At 46.1% G+C, this 18,099-nt stretch overlaps 1 protein-coding gene and 1 pseudogene across 1 annotated transcript; one reads left to right on the top strand and one right to left on the bottom strand.

The window, feature by feature from the left end:
* Positions 1-15,807: 15,807 nt before the first annotated feature.
* On the bottom strand, positions 15,808-16,052 carry LOC147963806 (protein EGG APPARATUS-1-like; annotated as a pseudogene).
* A 655-nt stretch (positions 16,053-16,707) lies between these two features.
* On the top strand, positions 16,708-17,946 carry LOC147963805 (uncharacterized). The gene is made up of 2 exons (XM_087531211.1): positions 16,708-16,796; positions 17,247-17,946. Exons 1-2 carry the CDS (start codon positions 16,708-16,710, stop codon positions 17,944-17,946), a joined length of 789 nt encoding a protein of 262 aa, XP_087387337.1.
* The last annotated feature ends 153 nt before the right edge of the window (positions 17,947-18,099 follow it).

Here is an 18,099-nt window from a genome sequence, read left to right as displayed (position 1 = left end):
AAAAAATATTAGCATATACAGTAACAAATCAATACCATTAGATTCATTATTGAATGTACTTTCACATCATATAGATTTGTTATAGTAAAATTTTATATTTTTTATAAACTTGGTCAAACTTTATGAAGTTTGACTTCAGTCAAACCTAATATGTTGAGTAAATAAAAACGAAGGGAGTACTTTGGTATTCTACCATTCAAATTTCGTTATGAATATTTTGGGCATGTGCCCATTTTAGTCTTATGATGCGCCCGACTCTATCCACAAGAGAATTCATGCATGCAAAGGGTGATAACAGTAGATTCCCTCTACTTAATCAAAACAAGAAGAAGATTTCAAAAATTCACTTTCGCACATGGGAGCATATGCTCCTGCCATATTAGCACTTTTATTGAGATGATGGAGCATCTTCTATTTCCCCGTATGCTTTTATAACCAGAATAATTATTTACAAAGCCTATTGGACAGCGAATAGGGTCGCAACGCGTCGAGAGGAATACTAGTGTTTAGTAAGAAAATTCCGCGGAAGCTATATCTCGCTTATAGCGATATGGTAGCTCCCCTTGCTCACAACGCCCACGCGTATGGGTCGGCTAAGTATGTTGTTCGGGCGCTGCTGTTTTGTAGGTCATGCGTTTCGTTTGGTCGCTGTTGTTTTGTTTCGATTTTTTCCTGCTTTGGTTTATTTTTTTCTTTACTGGTATTCTCGGTTTCTCTATTTTTTTCCTTATTGTTTTTCTTTGCTTTTGTTTTCTGGCTGTTTTTCACTGCTTTTGCATCGGTTTTCACTGTTTCAACTTTTTTCTTTGTTTAGTCCAGTTTATTTGTTTCTTTCTCGGTTTTCTTTGTTGTTCTGCTTTTCTTTGAGGTTTACCATTTTGTTTATTTCTTTCTCGATTTTCACTGATTTGTTGCTTCATTTTTCTTTGCTTTTTATTCCTTTCCATTTTTTCCAAATTTTCTTGTCTCACTTTTCTTTTTTATACTTTTTGCTCCGATTTTCTTCTTTTCCTTTCCTTTTCTGTTTTCTTTGTGTCTTTCTTGTTATTTTTATTTTTTAAACACATGCCTACATTTTTTACACATCAAAGACATTTTTAATATATGTTTAACATTTTTTCAAATAAATGATTACCTTTTTCAGATATATGTTTTGATAACTATTGTTTTCATATATTGTACATTTTTAGTATACATCTAAAATATTTTTCATATAGTTTTCACCTTTGTTATATACATGATTACTTTTTTAAGTTATATGTTTTATTTCTGCATTTTTTGACGGACCGGATCTATACTTTTTGACAAATTTGAGGAACCAAAAACATATTTTTTAAAAGAAAAAAGGTTAAAACTCATCCTAAGCTATTTTTAGTAGGCGTAGTTCCTAACCAGGCCATAATTTTTGGCCATCTAAAGGAAACATGCATGGCTATCACCCCGCAAAGAAAATAGCCTTTTGTAATGAAAATGGTAAACCCACAATCCTGTTTTAAGTGAATCCAGAAAATCTTTTCCTTTTTGCATAAAACTCCCTGATATTTCGTTTAACAAACCTGTAGTCCATCTAGAAAATAACGTTATATTTTGGGGGCAGATTCAAATGCTTTTTTAAAATATCCATAAATTTTGAACTGCAACTTAAATTTTGACATGTTATATATGAAAGTTGGTTAGAAAAATGTGTAGAATCTGAAAATGATGTTGTTTAGCTATGAAACGTTTTTAAATGTTATTTAGTATGCAACCTTAATAAATAGCTCATGATTCGTCTTTGTTTTGTACCAATATAGATCCGGATTGGAAATCAACACATCAGCAAAACCACATTAGGGACAAAAAAAATCTATAACCTCACATGCACTCCTCGACAAAAACTTCACAGGGGAAACCATAGGATTGACCACATTCAAACACATTGTGGTTCCCTGAGCACTGAGGCCACATTCAAACATATATTTTTTTTCAAGAAGAAGGGGTCAAAACCTATCCTAAGCTATTTTTAGTAGGTGCAGTTGCTAAACCGGCCATGAATTTTGCCCACCTAAAGGAAACATGTATGACTCCTTTTTAGGGAACAATATTGTTCTCGGAGACGAGAAGGCAGCCGAGATAAGGGACTGATCCAGACTAGAGCAGCTATAGCTGATTCAGGTTCGGCAGATTTAATTGGAGGATTATGTATTCTGTTCTTCTGAAGGATGTTTGAATTATTTGTGTGCCCAACATGGTTTATCATTGCAGACACTTTATAGCTCCAGAATTTGGAATGCTACTACAGGATATAAACTCCTATTGCTGTTTCAATGGAACAGAACAAATCAGGAATACAAGCTAAAAATAATACGTAACACCCAGCGAAACTAGCTAGGTGCTGGCAGCACACTTGCAATGGAATCATATGACACGGGGGGCATCTCTACATGCATCTGAACATCGCTAGTTTCTGGGGAAAACCTTGCGTGGCACACGCTGCGAAACCGCGCCGGCCGGTCCTGCTTCCGGAGTGGCGGACAATGGCGAAATGGGCGCCGCGACTGTGACCGGGGGCCCGCAGCAATCAAACCCACAGCATTTGAGGTTGCAACATGGAGTCGGCAACACCTGGGCATCGCTCTGGGTGAGCGCCAGCAGGAGGACCAGCAAGAGGGCGCCGACCATCTTGGAAGCCATCGCCATCGAGCCTTTGCAGCTGGTTTTGTGTAACTCACTTGTGCTACAGGGCCAACAGCTTTGTGATGCGAGAGACGAGTGTAGTATGGATGTATTGGTTCGTCCTATTTATAGCTGTTTACTGAATAACACGGATGGAAGGAATTCAATTAGAGCAATAACAACGTACCATATAAAATCATGGTCAAATCCTGATCGTCCAGATGATTCCGGATAAGGATGATTTTTAAGACAGGCTCCCAAATTTTTATAATAAGATTATTGGATTCTAAAGGTGGCTGATGCTAATTAGGAAATTATCCATGATGGTAAATCTTTGGTAGTAGGAAATTAAAGATAAAATATCACATGCTATAGATTTTTTTGAGATTACGCACATGCTCTATATCATCATCATCATCAAGATGAAACCTCATGGATAAAGATATTCTTTAAGATGGATATAGGATCGGATCGTTGTTATCCCTCTATCTAGATTTATTAGGCTAGCGAGCCGTTTGATTAGACCAAGGTAGAGCACGCATTTTTTTTCCAGTTTGTAATCCCACGCATAATTATGCCAATGTTGAGAACCATCTCGTGGTTGGATGGTTAGGATGGTTGTACCCTAGCACACCAAGGATCAAACCACATATTTGACACCTATGTGCCGAAGTGCCAGTGATGTGTGTCTTTATAGGGTTATATATAAGTGTACATGCATACATGTGAGTGTCTATGTCTGTATTGTGTTTCTCAAGAAAAAAAAGTTAATCACCCGATAAGTCCTAATTTAAATGTGGTCAAGGGATTTGCTAAAAATTGCTCGGGTGATTTTTTCTTGTTATGGCACTCGAGTTTCTGATCTCCAGAATTTATTTTCTGATTTGTGTTGGTTTGTGGAACAATCAGGATAGTGTGATAGGGTTGGGACAAGAGTTTGTGGATTGCACAACAATGTATTGCTGCATCAGGTTCATGTTGTGGTACTTCACCAGTGATGTCTTATTTGTGACTATACTACAGATAATAATAAGGTCTACAAAGACCCTTACACATGAAATGGACATAGCTCAGATGGGTAGGTTCCTGGTGGTGGTGTCGGCCCACAAGGGTTCAAGTGATGTACTTAGCATTGCTGCTCGCATTAATTTCAAGATGTTATGTCCTCGGTATCTTAAAGTTGCTTATATATGTAGGGTGTCCGTATGTGTGTTCATAGGGATGAGTGCATGTACTGGACCTCTCTTGGTGCGCCCGCACCTGTATATACGTGGGGGGGGGGGGGGGTGAGGGTTCTGTCTGACCTATGGAGGTGGAGTCCTCGTAGGACCACATCCCTTTGGTTGGCTTGCCCCGAAGTAATAGGTGGGGGGAGGGGGAGGCCGACTTGGGCCCTATGGGCCGCCACTGCCCTGGGGGTGGCATTAGGATCCTTTCAGAATTTTCAAGAGGTTTCTGAAACATATTGAAGCTTTCGTCAACTTCCAGGACATTCCAAGACACTACTGGATATCACTGGGACGTTCTCGGGACCTCCAAGAACAATTTTGAGATTATCAAAAACACTTTCGGACCTCTTCTCTCTCGCTCTCTATTATCACACAGTACGCCTACGTGTTGGTAATCATTAATCGTGTGACCCTATAGGTTCAAGACTATGTGGACAAGTTTGTAACACCTTTCAGTCAATAATTATTAGCGAATCCGGACACCCACAGTAATCCCCACATAACATTGAAGATCTTTATTAAACAAACCTTTTGTTATTGCATGCAATTCTCTTTGCCTCTTCATACGTTACCAAACATGAGGGGAGACTTTGATGGTATCATTGTGATCAACTCCTTGATCACTATACCTAGTTATCCTTATTACCGGTTTGTACTCTTTCCTTGTAATTGTATTTCAGTATACACATGATTAACTCCTTAGTCACAATACATGGTGACGAGATGCTAGACACTGTAATACCATGTTGTCGAGAGTGTATATATCCATCGCCGGAGGGGCAAGTCTCAGTCTTGACATATCTAGTACCACGACATACTTCCTTCCGTTACCGAAAGTTAACTTTATAATTACCCAATTATGGAGTAACATACAACACATTGACGACATGATCTCGTGTTATACCATACGATGGGTCTATCCAACACCATTATAACCCTAACAACGTGCTCCGGTTATTGTTTTCATCCTCGTTACATTAACTATGTACATGGTCATGAAAGCATAACCATTAACAATACATGAGCAAGTCGAGAGGTCTAACTCTGTTTGGTATTTATATCTCTACACATGAAATTAGGTTTTCCTCCAAATCTCACATTAAAAAACCAATGCAATTCTAGCATTGAAATATAAACTTAATTATGAACATGCAAATAAAACAATACCAACTTTTATTATTTTCTCTAGGGCATATTTCTAACAGTCTCACACTTACAGTAGAGTCAGTAATCTAGTCAATGCTAATACACCTAACATCTATGGCATTCCGGTCTTGTTCATGTTTTGTTTGTGGTTCAGGATTCGTCAATGAATCTGGCACGTTCAGTGTTGGAAATGTGCCCTAAAAGAAATAACAAATGTACTATTATATTTTTCATATTCATAATTAAGTTTATATTTTTGTGGTATGATTACATTGATCCTTAATATGAGATTTTGAGGACAACTCAATTGCATGCGCGGAAAAATAAAGACCAATATGATCCCCAGTCATACCTCTAAGCCCCCTCCCCCCCCACATCATAGAACCACCCCCGCTCACTAAACTGGAATGGAAGCCCAGAAACCCGTTGACAGGTGGGACCAAACAGAGAACCACCAGTCACAAAGTACAAACTAACAAACCGATGGGACCCATACGTCCATCGACACACCAAAAACCCACCTTCATAACGACCCTTTCACACACAACAATGAGGGAACGGGATGCACCGACCTGGGCACCCAACGAAGATGGCATGGGACGCACCAAGTCGAGCATTGCCGACAAATGACAAACCGACACAACACACCCTGAGCACCCCCACCCATAGCTCCGATGGAACAATGCCTTTCATGGCCAACGACCATGGCATGGGACGCACTGCATTACCGACTAGCGACAAACCACCAAAATAAGCCCCGAGCTCCCATCAGCGGAGCTTACCATCCTAGATAAACCAAGACGAGGCCACCCATCTAGAGCGTGAACCCAGGGGCAGCCACCGCCTCGACTACATCCACCATCTGAGCATACGCGGCCATGGAACACTCACAAGCTGGCCCGGGCGGATGCGCGTAACCGTCTCGCGCGAGCCAAGCACGCCCAAGTTGCCCTGCTTCATGGATGTACCCGACTCACGCGAACTGAACAACCCAGTAGTAAAACAATAAAACAATAAAACAGTACCTGGCTTGCGCGAACCGAAGAAGCCCAATAGCAAATGAACGACGGTCACACGACCCAAGTGCACGCGCGTACGCAGCTTGCACGAACTGAATAACCCGGTAGGAGACGAGAGATGCTGACACACCGACCCGGGTTTACTTGCCGCATGCGGGGTAACGCATGACACGACACATGTAGGCGCAACAAATAGCATCGCAGCAAGGTGGCCCCGATTGTGCTCGCGGCCCATGCTTCATGGACCCCGTGGAAAAAGAGGCACAGTGCGGTGCACCTTGGAAGATCGGACGGTCGGGAGCATGCAAGGGAGCCATCAATGCTTGGCGTGCACGGAACGAAGGCCACTCGGGAGCGCCGATGTCCTCAGGAGACGGGTACTCCCTCTATCCAAATATATATGCCCAGATATATTTTCAAGCTTAACTTTGACCACAGATTAAAGCAATAATATACAGGATCAAATCCTTTGTTGGAAACTAAGTGCGTGACTGAGCAGGAAAAATATACGGCTACAATCCTCAAGTCTACGTTCAGAAAGGAAGCACTAATTCAAGAATTAAGACACAGTTTTAATGTCACCAGAGTAGGCAAGTGGCATGCTGCTATCCTGCTAGTAGCCAGTGACTGCGGTGTGTTCATTTTTTCGAAAAGGGGGTTCGCTCTAGCCTTTGCATCAGAACGATCCATACAGCCGTGATTATTAATAAATAAAAAGTCCAACACAATCCTTTCTGTCTCGATCAAAGAACCAAAAAAGGCTTATCAAGAGCTAAACAGTAAAAGAAAAGCCACAACCAGCTGGCAAAAAAAGATCCAGTAACCAAACGCTTCCTGGCCTTCGTCGGAGTGAGTAGCGACCACATACGGATCAACACAGTCGCTCGGAAAATAACCTGCAAAAAATGAATATTGTTGTTCTGTTAAAGACCAAATCATTTCTGCAGTTCCAGACTGCCCATAATAAAGCACATAGTCCTACACGAATGTGTCTCGCTATTTGGAAATCTATCCCATCTAGCCACGCCCTGAATAACACGTTGATAGAATTCGGAGGAGTAATGTTGAATGCTATGTGAACCGACCGCCACAAAATTTTCGCCAGAGGGCAATCAAGAAACAGGTGTTTGATTGATTCATGTTGGTCGCAAAAGCTACATCTTGTAGATCCTGTCCAATTGCGCTTTGTCAAATTATCCTTGGTTAAAATAACTTGTTTATGCACAAACCACATAAACACTTTGATTTTCAAAGGTACTTTTGACTTTCCAAACATGCTTCGAACGAGGAATCACGCTAGAATTGATAACATCCAAGTACATGGATTTGACCGAAAACTCTCCATTCTTAGTTAGTTTCCAGCATAACTGGCCGGGCTGTTGACACAGCTGAACATCCATCAATCTTCTCACAAGATTGAGCCAGACTTCCCAACGGTTTTCCACTAGCGTCCTCCGAAATTGAATATTGAGCGGAGTGGACTGCCGTACTGTTGCAACGTACGTGTCTCTACACTGAACAATGCTATACAAAGAAGGATATTGGAGTGCGAGGGGCGTCTCCCTGGCCATGTATCCTCCCAGAATCTCATAGCGGTACCGTTTCCAACTATGAACCTTGTCCTGTTGAAAAAGAGTGATTTAACTCTCATCAATCCTTTACAAAAAGGCGAGTCAGTCGGCCTCACTGTCACCTGGGACAAGGTTCTAGAGTGAAGGTGCTTGTTGCGCGGGAGCTGAGCCCATGTGGCCTCCGTCTCTATAGAAAGCTTAAACAACCACTTGCTAAGAAGACATATGTTCTTTACCTCCAAATTTTCTACCTAGACCCCCTTGGTCTTTCGGCCTACAAATGATATCCCATTTAGCAAGTCTTTACTTTCATTTTAGTTCATCACTCTGCCATAAGAAGCGTGATCGATAGAAATCTAGCATTTTTCGGACTCCAACAGGTACCTCGAAAAAGGAGAGTAGAAACATGGGCATACTCGTGAGGACCGAACTAATGAGAATTAATCGACCTCGGTATGACATCAGCTTGCCCTTCCAGCAGCTCACTTTCTTTTCAAATCGATCCTCAATGCACTTCCATTCCCTGTTGGTCAGCTTACGATGGTGGATTGGTATACCTAAATACATGAAAGGTAAAGCCCCCAATTCACACCCGAACAATTGTTTGTACGCATCTTGGTCATCATTAGCTCTTCCAAAACAGAACAATTCGCTCTTATGGAAGTTAATCTTTAACCCGGTCAATTGTTTGAATAAGCATAACACCAGCTTCATGTTTCACGCTTTTGCCAAGTCATGCTCCATGAAGATAATAGTATCATCAACGTATTGTAGGATGGATACACCTTCGTCAACTAAGTGCGGAACGAGGCCACCTACCTGCCCTGCATCCTTAGCCCTTCCTATGAGAATTCTCAACATATCGGCCACTATGTTGAATAGAATAGGTGACACCGGATCTCCTTGCCTCAGTCCTTTGTGTGTTTGGAAGTAGTACCTATGTCATCATTCACTTTAATCCCAACACTCCCTTTTTGCGTGAAAGAGTCTACCTGGTGTCTACAGGTTGGATCAAAACCTTTCATACGCAAAGCCTGTTGAAGGAAAGGCCATTTGACCTTATCGTACGTTTTCTCAAAGTCCACTTTGAAAAAAAAACCCATCTAGTTTTTTCGTGTGGATTTCATGGAACGTTTCATGCAGGACGACGACCCCTTCTAGGATGTTTCTGTCCGGCATGAAAGTAGTCTGGGGCGGTTGCACTACAGAGTGCGCAATTTGTGTAAGCCTATTAGTCCCGACCTTGGTGAAAATTTTGAAACTTACATTAAGAAGACAGATAGGCCTGAACTGCTAAATACGGACGGCCTCTGTTTTCTTAGGAAGTAAAGTTATCATTCCAAAATTTAATTGAAACAACTGAAGCTGTCCAAAGAATAACTCATGGAACATCGGAAGCAAATCCCCTTTGATAATGTGCCATCACTTTTCATAAAACTCCGCCGGAAAACCATCCGGCCCTGGAGCCTTATTGTTCTTCATTTGTGAAATGGCCTCAAACACCTCTTCCTCCGTAGATGGGGCGGTCAATATATCATTCTCGTCCGCCGCAAGTTGAGGGACATCCTCAACCCTGGACTCATCTAAGGATACGAAGTTATCCTCCAGAGGCCCAAACAACTGCTTATAGTAATTAGTTATATACACTTTTAGGTTCTCCTGTCCTAAAATCGTCCCCTCATCCTGCCCAAGCTGAAATATCCTCTTCTTTCAGTGTTTACCATTTGCAATCATATGAAAGAATTGAGTGTTGTCATCCCCATGGACGATTTTGTGAACCTTAGCTCGCAATGCCCACTTCAGTTCCTCCTCTCTAAGGAGTTCTTTCAGTCTCAACTCCGCCTCCACTTTAGTTTTCCAGCTCTCTGGTATCTAAAATAGTGGACTCGACTTTTAAATCTAGGGATTGAATAAGTATAAGGAGCCTTTCCTTTTCAGCCTTATAAATCCCATGCATATGCTTAGCCCATCCACGAAGGAATCTTCGTAGATGCCTAATATTATTCTGCCATCTTTCAATAGGAGACCTCCCTCCTGAATCTTTAGCCCATTCTCTTGCTATCAGATCTAGGAACCCTTCTCTTTCAAACCACGCTAATTTGAAGGAAAAAGTATTCTTATTCCCCACATGGGTGGCCTCGCCAGAATCAACTAGCAATAGGGTGTGATCCGAGATTGCGCGCGATAACGCTTGGACTGTTACCAAGAGAAATTTCTGCTCCCATTCGACACTAGCGAGGACACGGTCCAGCTTCTCAAATGTCGGGTTTGGCAACGTATTAGCCCAAGTCAATTTCCTACCAGAAAGCTCTATCTCTCTAAGATCCAGGCTTTCGATTATGGTATTGAACATAAACGACCATATGCCGTCAAAATTATCATTATTCTTTTCCTCCCTCCTTCGAATAATGTTAAATCGCCCCCAATGAGGATTGGGAGCTGCTCGCTACAGCAAATACAGACAAGATCAGCCAAAAATCTGGTTTGAGTTCTGGCTGCGCGACACCATAAACCGCCACCAACGCCCAATTAAACCCGTCGTCCTTTGATCTGACCCGAAATTTTACTGCAAAATCTCCCATGACCACACTCCGGACTTCCAAAGACTCACATTTAACCCCAAGTAAGATCCCACCGGACCTTCCTCTTGGAGGTAGGCAATGCCAGTCGAAATCGACACCCCCCGATAAAGTGCTAAGGAACTGGGGTGTGAAATTGTCCCTTCCAGATTCGGAAAGGGTGATAAAATCCAACTGGTGTTCAATAGACGCATCCGCTAGAAACCTTCTTTTAGCCAAGTCTTTAAGACCTCTGCTATTCAAAAAGATGCCTCTCATATTTCATCATGAATTTTTTAGAGGTACGGATCCTAGCACTTCTACGCACAGCCGAAACTGGATAAACCTTCCATTTCCACTTCCGCTTAGGCTTATTTTGATCCTCCAGCCGGTCCTCACAACCGGACTCCATGGACCTAACCTCTGGAACATCTACATGGATCGAGTCCCTAGGGGAGGTAAATCCCTCATCCTCCTCTGTCTCAGGAAGTGAAGGGGCAAGATCCGCACAAAAACTATCAAGAACCCTGACTCCCAACGCATCTATGTCGAAATCGTTCATGGGTTTAACGGTTGCTAAGTTACGAATCATTTCCAAAGCGCGCTCCGCTTCGAGATTGAGTATATCATTAACTGATTTAGTGATTTCACTGCCATTACTACCTAGTGAAACCCCTAATTGATTTGCATTGTGAACAATCTTATCATTGGAAAAATGTAGAATCGGATTTGATGTATTGACCGACATACCAGTAGTGACCTCAATGTCATGAAGCTTGGCCGCCCACATAGCGCACCTTAGCTGCATGTCATCAACATCTGACTGATCCTGAAGACGACTGCTCATCCGTCGTCCTTCAGAAACAGGATCCGGGATCCCTCCAAAAGCAATTATCTCCTCCCGCGTGGCTTGTTTGGGGTGGGGCCTCCTGCCCAACCCCCAACAGAGCTCGACTGAACTGGGGCAGCCGATAAACCACCGGGAGTCGTCGAAACCTCCTGCGGCAACGGCCGGTGACCGGATCCCGAGGACGCCACAGGATCCCCACCAACCAAAGGCGCCAGGGGAGAAGTAGGGGCGGGGTCCACCTGCCCGCGCCCCCTCCTGACCTGGCCACACCGCTGGAGTGAAGCTGGCCACCATCCGGCTCGCCACCCGAGGCAAAGTAGCCGTCGTGGACACCGCCACGGCCGAGTGCGCCAAGGGAGAAGCGGGGGCAGAGGTCTCCTGTCCGCGCCCCCCTCCCGGTCCAGCCGGCGACGCCGAGCGTGCCATAGGAGAGGCAGGGGCGGGGGCCTCCTACCCACGCCACCCACCCCGTACGGCTGCCGTGGCTGAGTGCGTCAAAGGAGAGGCAGGGCAGAGGCCTCCTGCCGGTGCCCCCATCCCGATCCGACCGCACTACTGGCCCGCGGCACGGCCACCTCCGCACCAGTCCTCGTCGGGCTCCTTGCCAGCGGAGATGGAGAGGTAGATCTTAGCGCCGCCTGCCCAAGATCATCCCCACCAACTAGGCACAGCTGGGCGCCTAGATCAATCGCTGTCGGTGATGTCGGTGAACTCTCCACCGAGTGTATCACAGCAACAAACTCATCATCCACCGGTACATCAGCAAGAACAAAATCCAAGGGAGGAAGCGATCGCTCAAGCAAATCATCACGCTCCACCCGATCGCTCCACAATCGAGGAGGAGCAGAGGCATACTCAAATGAACCAAATCTCAACGTGTTCATGGGTGCAGCCTCAAGGGTGTAGTCCCTTTCCCGGATGCCGGTGCATCGGAACCCGGGATGATAGACACCTCGCACCCACGGTCATCCTCTCGCACCTCCTTATTACCCGAGCCATGATCCTTATCAAGCATGTCAACATCATTCGCAGCCAAAGCCTCAGAGAAAAGCTCGGTGTCCTCGAACTCAATCTCGAGGTTATAAATCATGCCTCTATGAGTCCACTGGACCACATATGGCACGTACTCAATATCAAGGATACTGACAAGCAGTCTGGCCACCCCGTTAGCTCGGGTAAAGGTCATATCTACTCTCTCGATTTCCCAACCAGTGTCCCCAAACTAGCCACAACTCGAACATCATTCAACGGCTTTGAAGGTGCCCCCGAGAATGGTAGCCAAACCTGAGTGAGCGGTTTACCCTTCGGCTCAACCTTCTTCCACTCATGAAACTCGAGGATGCACTGAGTGCCGGGAACTCTGCACAACCCAAAACTCAGAAGCCTCTCCAAGTCCTCAGTCGAGAGAAAGTCAACCTTGTACATATTATCCTTGAGCCTAATAAGTTCCCACTGATGGTTACCTGGAGCTAGCTCATTCAGCCTGTGCATGATCTGTGCATCAGTCAAGTCACCCTTGGTCACTTTCACTACCCCCGTGGTCGCATTCTGAGGCACATCAGGGATCTCCATAGCACTGGCAGATTCAAAAAACATTAACTCAGCGCAGCACACACCATAAATAGTCACACCCAGCATTGGTTCACGCAGAAGCAGGCACTCCCCCGTAGCATGCACCGGTTTGGAGCAAGTGTCACAAAGTTCAGCAGTACATTTATCAATGAAGTGCCCCTGCTCACCATAGCGATAGCAAAGCATTTTCTCTTTCTTAAGGGCCCATTTGCTAGCTCTCTCACCGTCCGGTTTGTCAGAAACTCCCACAGCACCCGCCACCGCCTGCTCAATCGCAGGCACAGCCGCAATAGCCAAGGCCGAAACCGCAGCCAAGACCTGCACAGATAACGCGGGCGTCTGCGCCGCACCCACCTCCGAGGACACCGTCGGCTCAGCAACATCGGAAGTGGTAGTAGTAGCAGGCGGTGGAGGCTGACGGTAGCGTTCTTGCCACCGTGGCCAGTACGAGAGCCTCTGTATCCACCTCTCTACCGGTAGTCCGGGCCAGATGCCCCCTCCACAAAACCTCCTGGAGGGCCGTAAAACGGACGCTCCGTCGTACCACCACTTTGCCAAGCAAAGCCGCGACCTCCGCCCGAGGAAGATCCGTCCTCTCCCCATTGACCCCGGGGAGGATCGCGACCAAGATGGCCAGTATCTCTGCCACGGAATGCCGGGAATCGATGATGGCCCGCCCCCCCACCGCCAGCACCACCGCGAGCCGGCGGCCCTGCCCTAACCGCGACAGGGGCTTGACCCGTGAGCTCCATTTGCTCCGGTCCCGCCTGGTTCGGTTGTGGCTGTGCAACAACATGTGGCGGCGGGGTGCCCTTGGCTTTCGGCACCGGCGCCGTCACCTGCGGAGCACCCCCCCCCCCCCCCCCGCCGCCCGGGGCGGCGGCAGCTGAGCGCGCGGCGGAGCACTTCCCGCACGGGACGACGACTGGTGAGCGGGCGGAGGTGCCCGAGGCACCGCAGCAGCTGACAGGGGGGGGGGGGGCGAGGGTCGAGGCCCATGTGGACCACCACCACCGCGACCCGCCATGGCCACCGCGAGGGGAGGGGAGGGATGCGCGCGGCACGACCCGACTTACACACAGGAAATCCAGGCACAGCGCAGCGAGGCCAAACCCCAGACGGCGGCGACGATGGAGTTCGATTACGCTGAGACAATACCCTGCATGCGTCTACGTAATCGTCAGAGTTGGGCACCGGTTTTGCCTAGGCCTCATGCCCCGCTAGTCCTGGCCCAATCCCCAACGTCTCGCAGCGGGCCGAAAACTCGTTCACAAGCCAGCCCAAACCCCTCGCGGACAGAGTCAGCCCCTTTGGGCCCAGCAAGTGATTCAAATGACATGCCCGGGTGTCTCTGATCCCGATCTCCGGGATCCCCGGCGCAGACGGCGCGGTCGCCGGCGGCGGCGGCCGAGCCATCGCCCGACGGCCGTTTTCCCTCCTCACAACCTTGATCCAAGACTCCGGACAAATTAAATCAAAAAGCGTAAGATTTGGAAGACATACCTTTGGGAGCGGGCCCTTCCATGGCCGGATCGCCATCGCCGCTGTCCTCCGGTGAACGACTCGCCGGATCATCTCCTTCTTTTCCCCCACATGTAGACCCATCCTAGCCAGATCATCTAGGGGTAGCACTTTGTCTATAGTCGATGTGACCTCCTCCTCATCGTAGCCTGAATGAAAGAATTCACAAACCAGGTCGGAAGGCGTCGGCGATGGTGGAGATTCTGGCGAATCCGCGTCCGTCTCCCCATCCGCATCGTCGGCATCGTCTTCAGCGAGCATCCAGAAGCGGCCCCGACGCATCGCCGAACGCCGAGGCCCGGAGATGGAGACTGAGCACGGGCGGCGGTCGCCCGCGACGTCGCCCCCTCAGTCGCCTCACACATAGTTATGTCTGACTGTCTGCGGTCGAGATAGATATGCTAGGTTTCTCTAGATGTGCTGGTGAATCTAGATGTGCTAGGTTTCTGCGGTGTGTTCATCCTTTCATCTTTCTTCATCCCTCCTTTTTAGAGAAGAAACATCGACAACACTGTTATGCAAACATTATACGACGCCGTGAATCTGGGGAGTTGATTACTAACGTTGATTGCAGAGGAGCTTCGGAAACGTTTGCATGCTAACCAACTACTACCGATCGAGTGTCAACCATTACAAAGATCTGCAGTAAACCAGTAATAAAGAAAAAGAAAATAAGCGTTGCTTTCTTATTAGTCCAAAACTCTATGAAGAGATTGCTAACCAACTAGAAGCACTACTCCAGGGAGAAGCTGATGAGCAGGACGTGGATTTTTAGAACATCTGCATCCGGGCCCTGCTATCCTAGCTGTTCAATATTGCTTTAAGATCTGTGCAACACAACTAACTTTCTATCTGAAATTTTCTCTTTTTTGTTTCTCTCGCATAAAACATGTTTTGAAGTTCAAACCTTTGCAGCGTGCTAAAAATCATTTTTTGTATATTTATTTTTGACCAAAAAATCTGAAAGATTTATCCTAGATTCTAGATAGAAAGCTTTGCCACGCTGTAAAGGTTTGAACTTCAAAACATGTTTTATGCGAGAGAAACAAAAAAGAGAAATGTGTTTGTATGAATCGCGAAGCGCAGAATGGATGGCTAGATAGGGAGGGTTTGGGTGCAGGTGTTCTATTATGTATTTTCGCTGATGAGCACAATGTGTCCTAGAAGAGAGTTACAAAGATGATGGAGGGGAGGTGACGCGAATCAAGATGAGATGTCGGGTTTTTTTTCCGTAAGGGGAGAGATCATCTGACTCGAGACAGAAAAAAGGGACAAATTAATGCTTACACCGCAATGTCACACAAGAAAGAACTTGAACAAACACTGAATGCTAAGCCTCAAATGTGCTGCACACAAACGCTAGATCCATCTACAATCCTGACGTTGTAGCACGGATATACTAGATCACAGGTCATAATTAAGAGACATGCAAATCAAGAGAGCGCACTAAGATAATTTGACACACACACACACACACAACATCTTCTTGCATTGGGCATAACATCGAACTTCGGTAGGATCGACAGAAGGAACTAGCTAGAGGCCGATCAACAGATCTGCAGTAGTACACTGGTAATATAAGATAGATCAACACACCGAACATTTCTAGTAGACAAAGACAACACTAACTTCAGTAGATAGATAGACGGAAGGGACATGCATGCATGCATGTGCTGCGCTTCCCTACTAAAGGAAGGCGGCGACCGCTGCCTTGCGTCCGGCGGTGCGCAGGAGATGAAAGTAGAGTTCCGGGTTGGCCAGGAAGGCCGCGCGCGAGATGACAAATCCGGCGGCGCCTGGGGCCTTCATCATTGCGTCGGCGGCCACGCCGGCAGGCCAGAAGAAGTAGGCGCCCACTGCGCCCGCCACCACCGCCACGGCTACCAGCGCGTGGTGACCATGTCCTTGGCCTTCTGCTTCAGCGCCTCCATCTTGGCTTGCTCGCTTCTTCTGTGGAAGATGTCGTCTGGCTACAGGTCGGGAGGGAGAGAGTTATTGCATGGAAGTATCACAATTGGAGCATCACATGCAGATTGATACTACGATTATTAATTTTTACGTGTCAGTACCAACATTGGTTCAGGTTTTTGTAAAAAAAGGCTAAAAGGTTGTTTTATACGTATTGACGGTATATCCGACAGCTCGGGCCCACCAGTCAGGTGCCACCCTGACCAATCGGCGTGTGTCCGCGCGGTGACTAGGACGAGCCGCTCTTCAACCTGGTCCGGTCGCACCGGTTCGTCCCCCACCGCACCATTCCCCTTCCCTCCTCCTCCTCGACTCGTTCCCTCCGTCGCCGCCGCTGGCGTCCCGATTGCCGGCCGCCGCACCGCCTCGCCGACGCCATGGTTTTGGAGGACGAAAGCAGCGACGACCAGTCTAGCCTCCCGTACATGCAGTCTTCCTCCTCCACCGACGGGCTCAACCAGGTCAGTACAGTGAGTTTAGGGTTAGGGTTTCAGATTTGGGATTTGTTGATTTGGTTGATTTAGGTAGGTTTTGATTTGGCCATTGTCTTTGTGCGAGCTTCTGCTGGTCCCTTTCAGCCTTGAAGATCCAAATTACAAGGGGCTTGAGCTGGATGTGATGTCCCCATGTGAGAAGCACGGCATGGCATCTGAGAGGCTTGTTGCCTTTGAAGGAACAGACACAGGCAGGAGGTTTTTAGCATGTGCATAGCCGGTATGGATTGTAGGCATAGTGATTTTTTTCTTAGTTTTTGAGTGCCATATGAACTCTGCTTGCTATGAACATTTTGGTTCATAGTGGTACTAGAGTAGCTTATTTAGGTCAAGCATGAGTATATTTTGCTGGAGTACAATGGCATAGTAATTTTGGTTCATAGTGGTACTAGAGTAGCTTATTTAGGTCAATCATGAGTATAGTTTGCTTCCTGGAGTACTCTGCTTGCTGTGAACATTTTTTAACTGACCATATGTTTAAAAATGGTTGAACACTCCTTGATATGAACAATAGAGTAACTAACCTAGTCAGTCAGCTACTCAAGTGGCTGCTCCTCTTGTTAAATGTAGTGGTCTGATGCTAAATTTAGATATTCTTGTTGGCAATTGCAGTGATCTTGTGTAATTACTTGCTGTATGAACTCTGTTGGTGTTGTTGTTGTTTTTGCAAGAGGGTAGCAACTATGGCTTTGTTGAATGGGTTGATCACCAGTGGCCCTCAACAATGAAGAATGCATTGTTGAAGATATGGGCAATGGTTGAAGATGCCAAAAGTGCTAGGGTGAATGACAATCTTGAAAGTTCTTTCACTGTCCACCATCTGACAGAAGAGAAGAACAAGCTAGAGGCCAACTATGACAAGCTAGTCCATGATGTGCATGAGCTTATGAATTTCCAGGAGGAAAGGGTGATTGATTTCAGATATCTGCAGTCTAACATTACATATCAGCATGAGGTAACAAAAGAACTCATTGATGATATGAAGGCACATATGGCAACTGAGATGGCAAAGAAAGATGCAGAGACCCAGAAACTTACTCAGAAGTATGAGCTGTTGGTCAACCTGACAAGAGCTCAAGCAACAGTCATTCAGAACTTGAAGTTGAACAAAATGAAAGAGAAGCAAGTGCTTACTGAAGCTAAGGTCAATTTGGAGCTGAAGAATGCAGAGCTAACAAAGTGTCAGGAGAAGCTCACCCAAGAGAAGCTAGAGTTGAAGCTTCAGGTTGCTGATCTGCTTAAGGGAAAGGAAAAGCATATTCAAGAGAAGTGGCAGTTAGAGTTTCCGAATGCTGAGCTCATGATGGGAAATGAAAAGCTGAAGGAGAAGTTCAAGGGGATTCAAGCCATCTTGGAGAAGTGAAGAAGATGAGAATGAGATTAGTGGCATTGCTGACCTTTTGGGAATGATGGTTGTGTAATGACCTAGCATCTAGGAACTAAGATTGTGTATTGTATGCTTGTACTAATTGTGAACTATGGTTGTGTATGTATGTAGTAGTTATGCTATTCATCC

Source organism: Triticum urartu, chromosome 6A (genome assembly GCF_056163025.1).
Source record: "Triticum urartu cultivar PI428250 chromosome 6A, HENAU_Tu73, whole genome shotgun sequence".
In the NCBI taxonomy this organism is placed as follows: Eukaryota; Viridiplantae; Streptophyta; class Magnoliopsida; order Poales; family Poaceae; genus Triticum; species Triticum urartu.
Note: the sequence above shows the minus strand (reverse complement) of the source record. Positions and strands in the feature narration are given on the sequence as shown.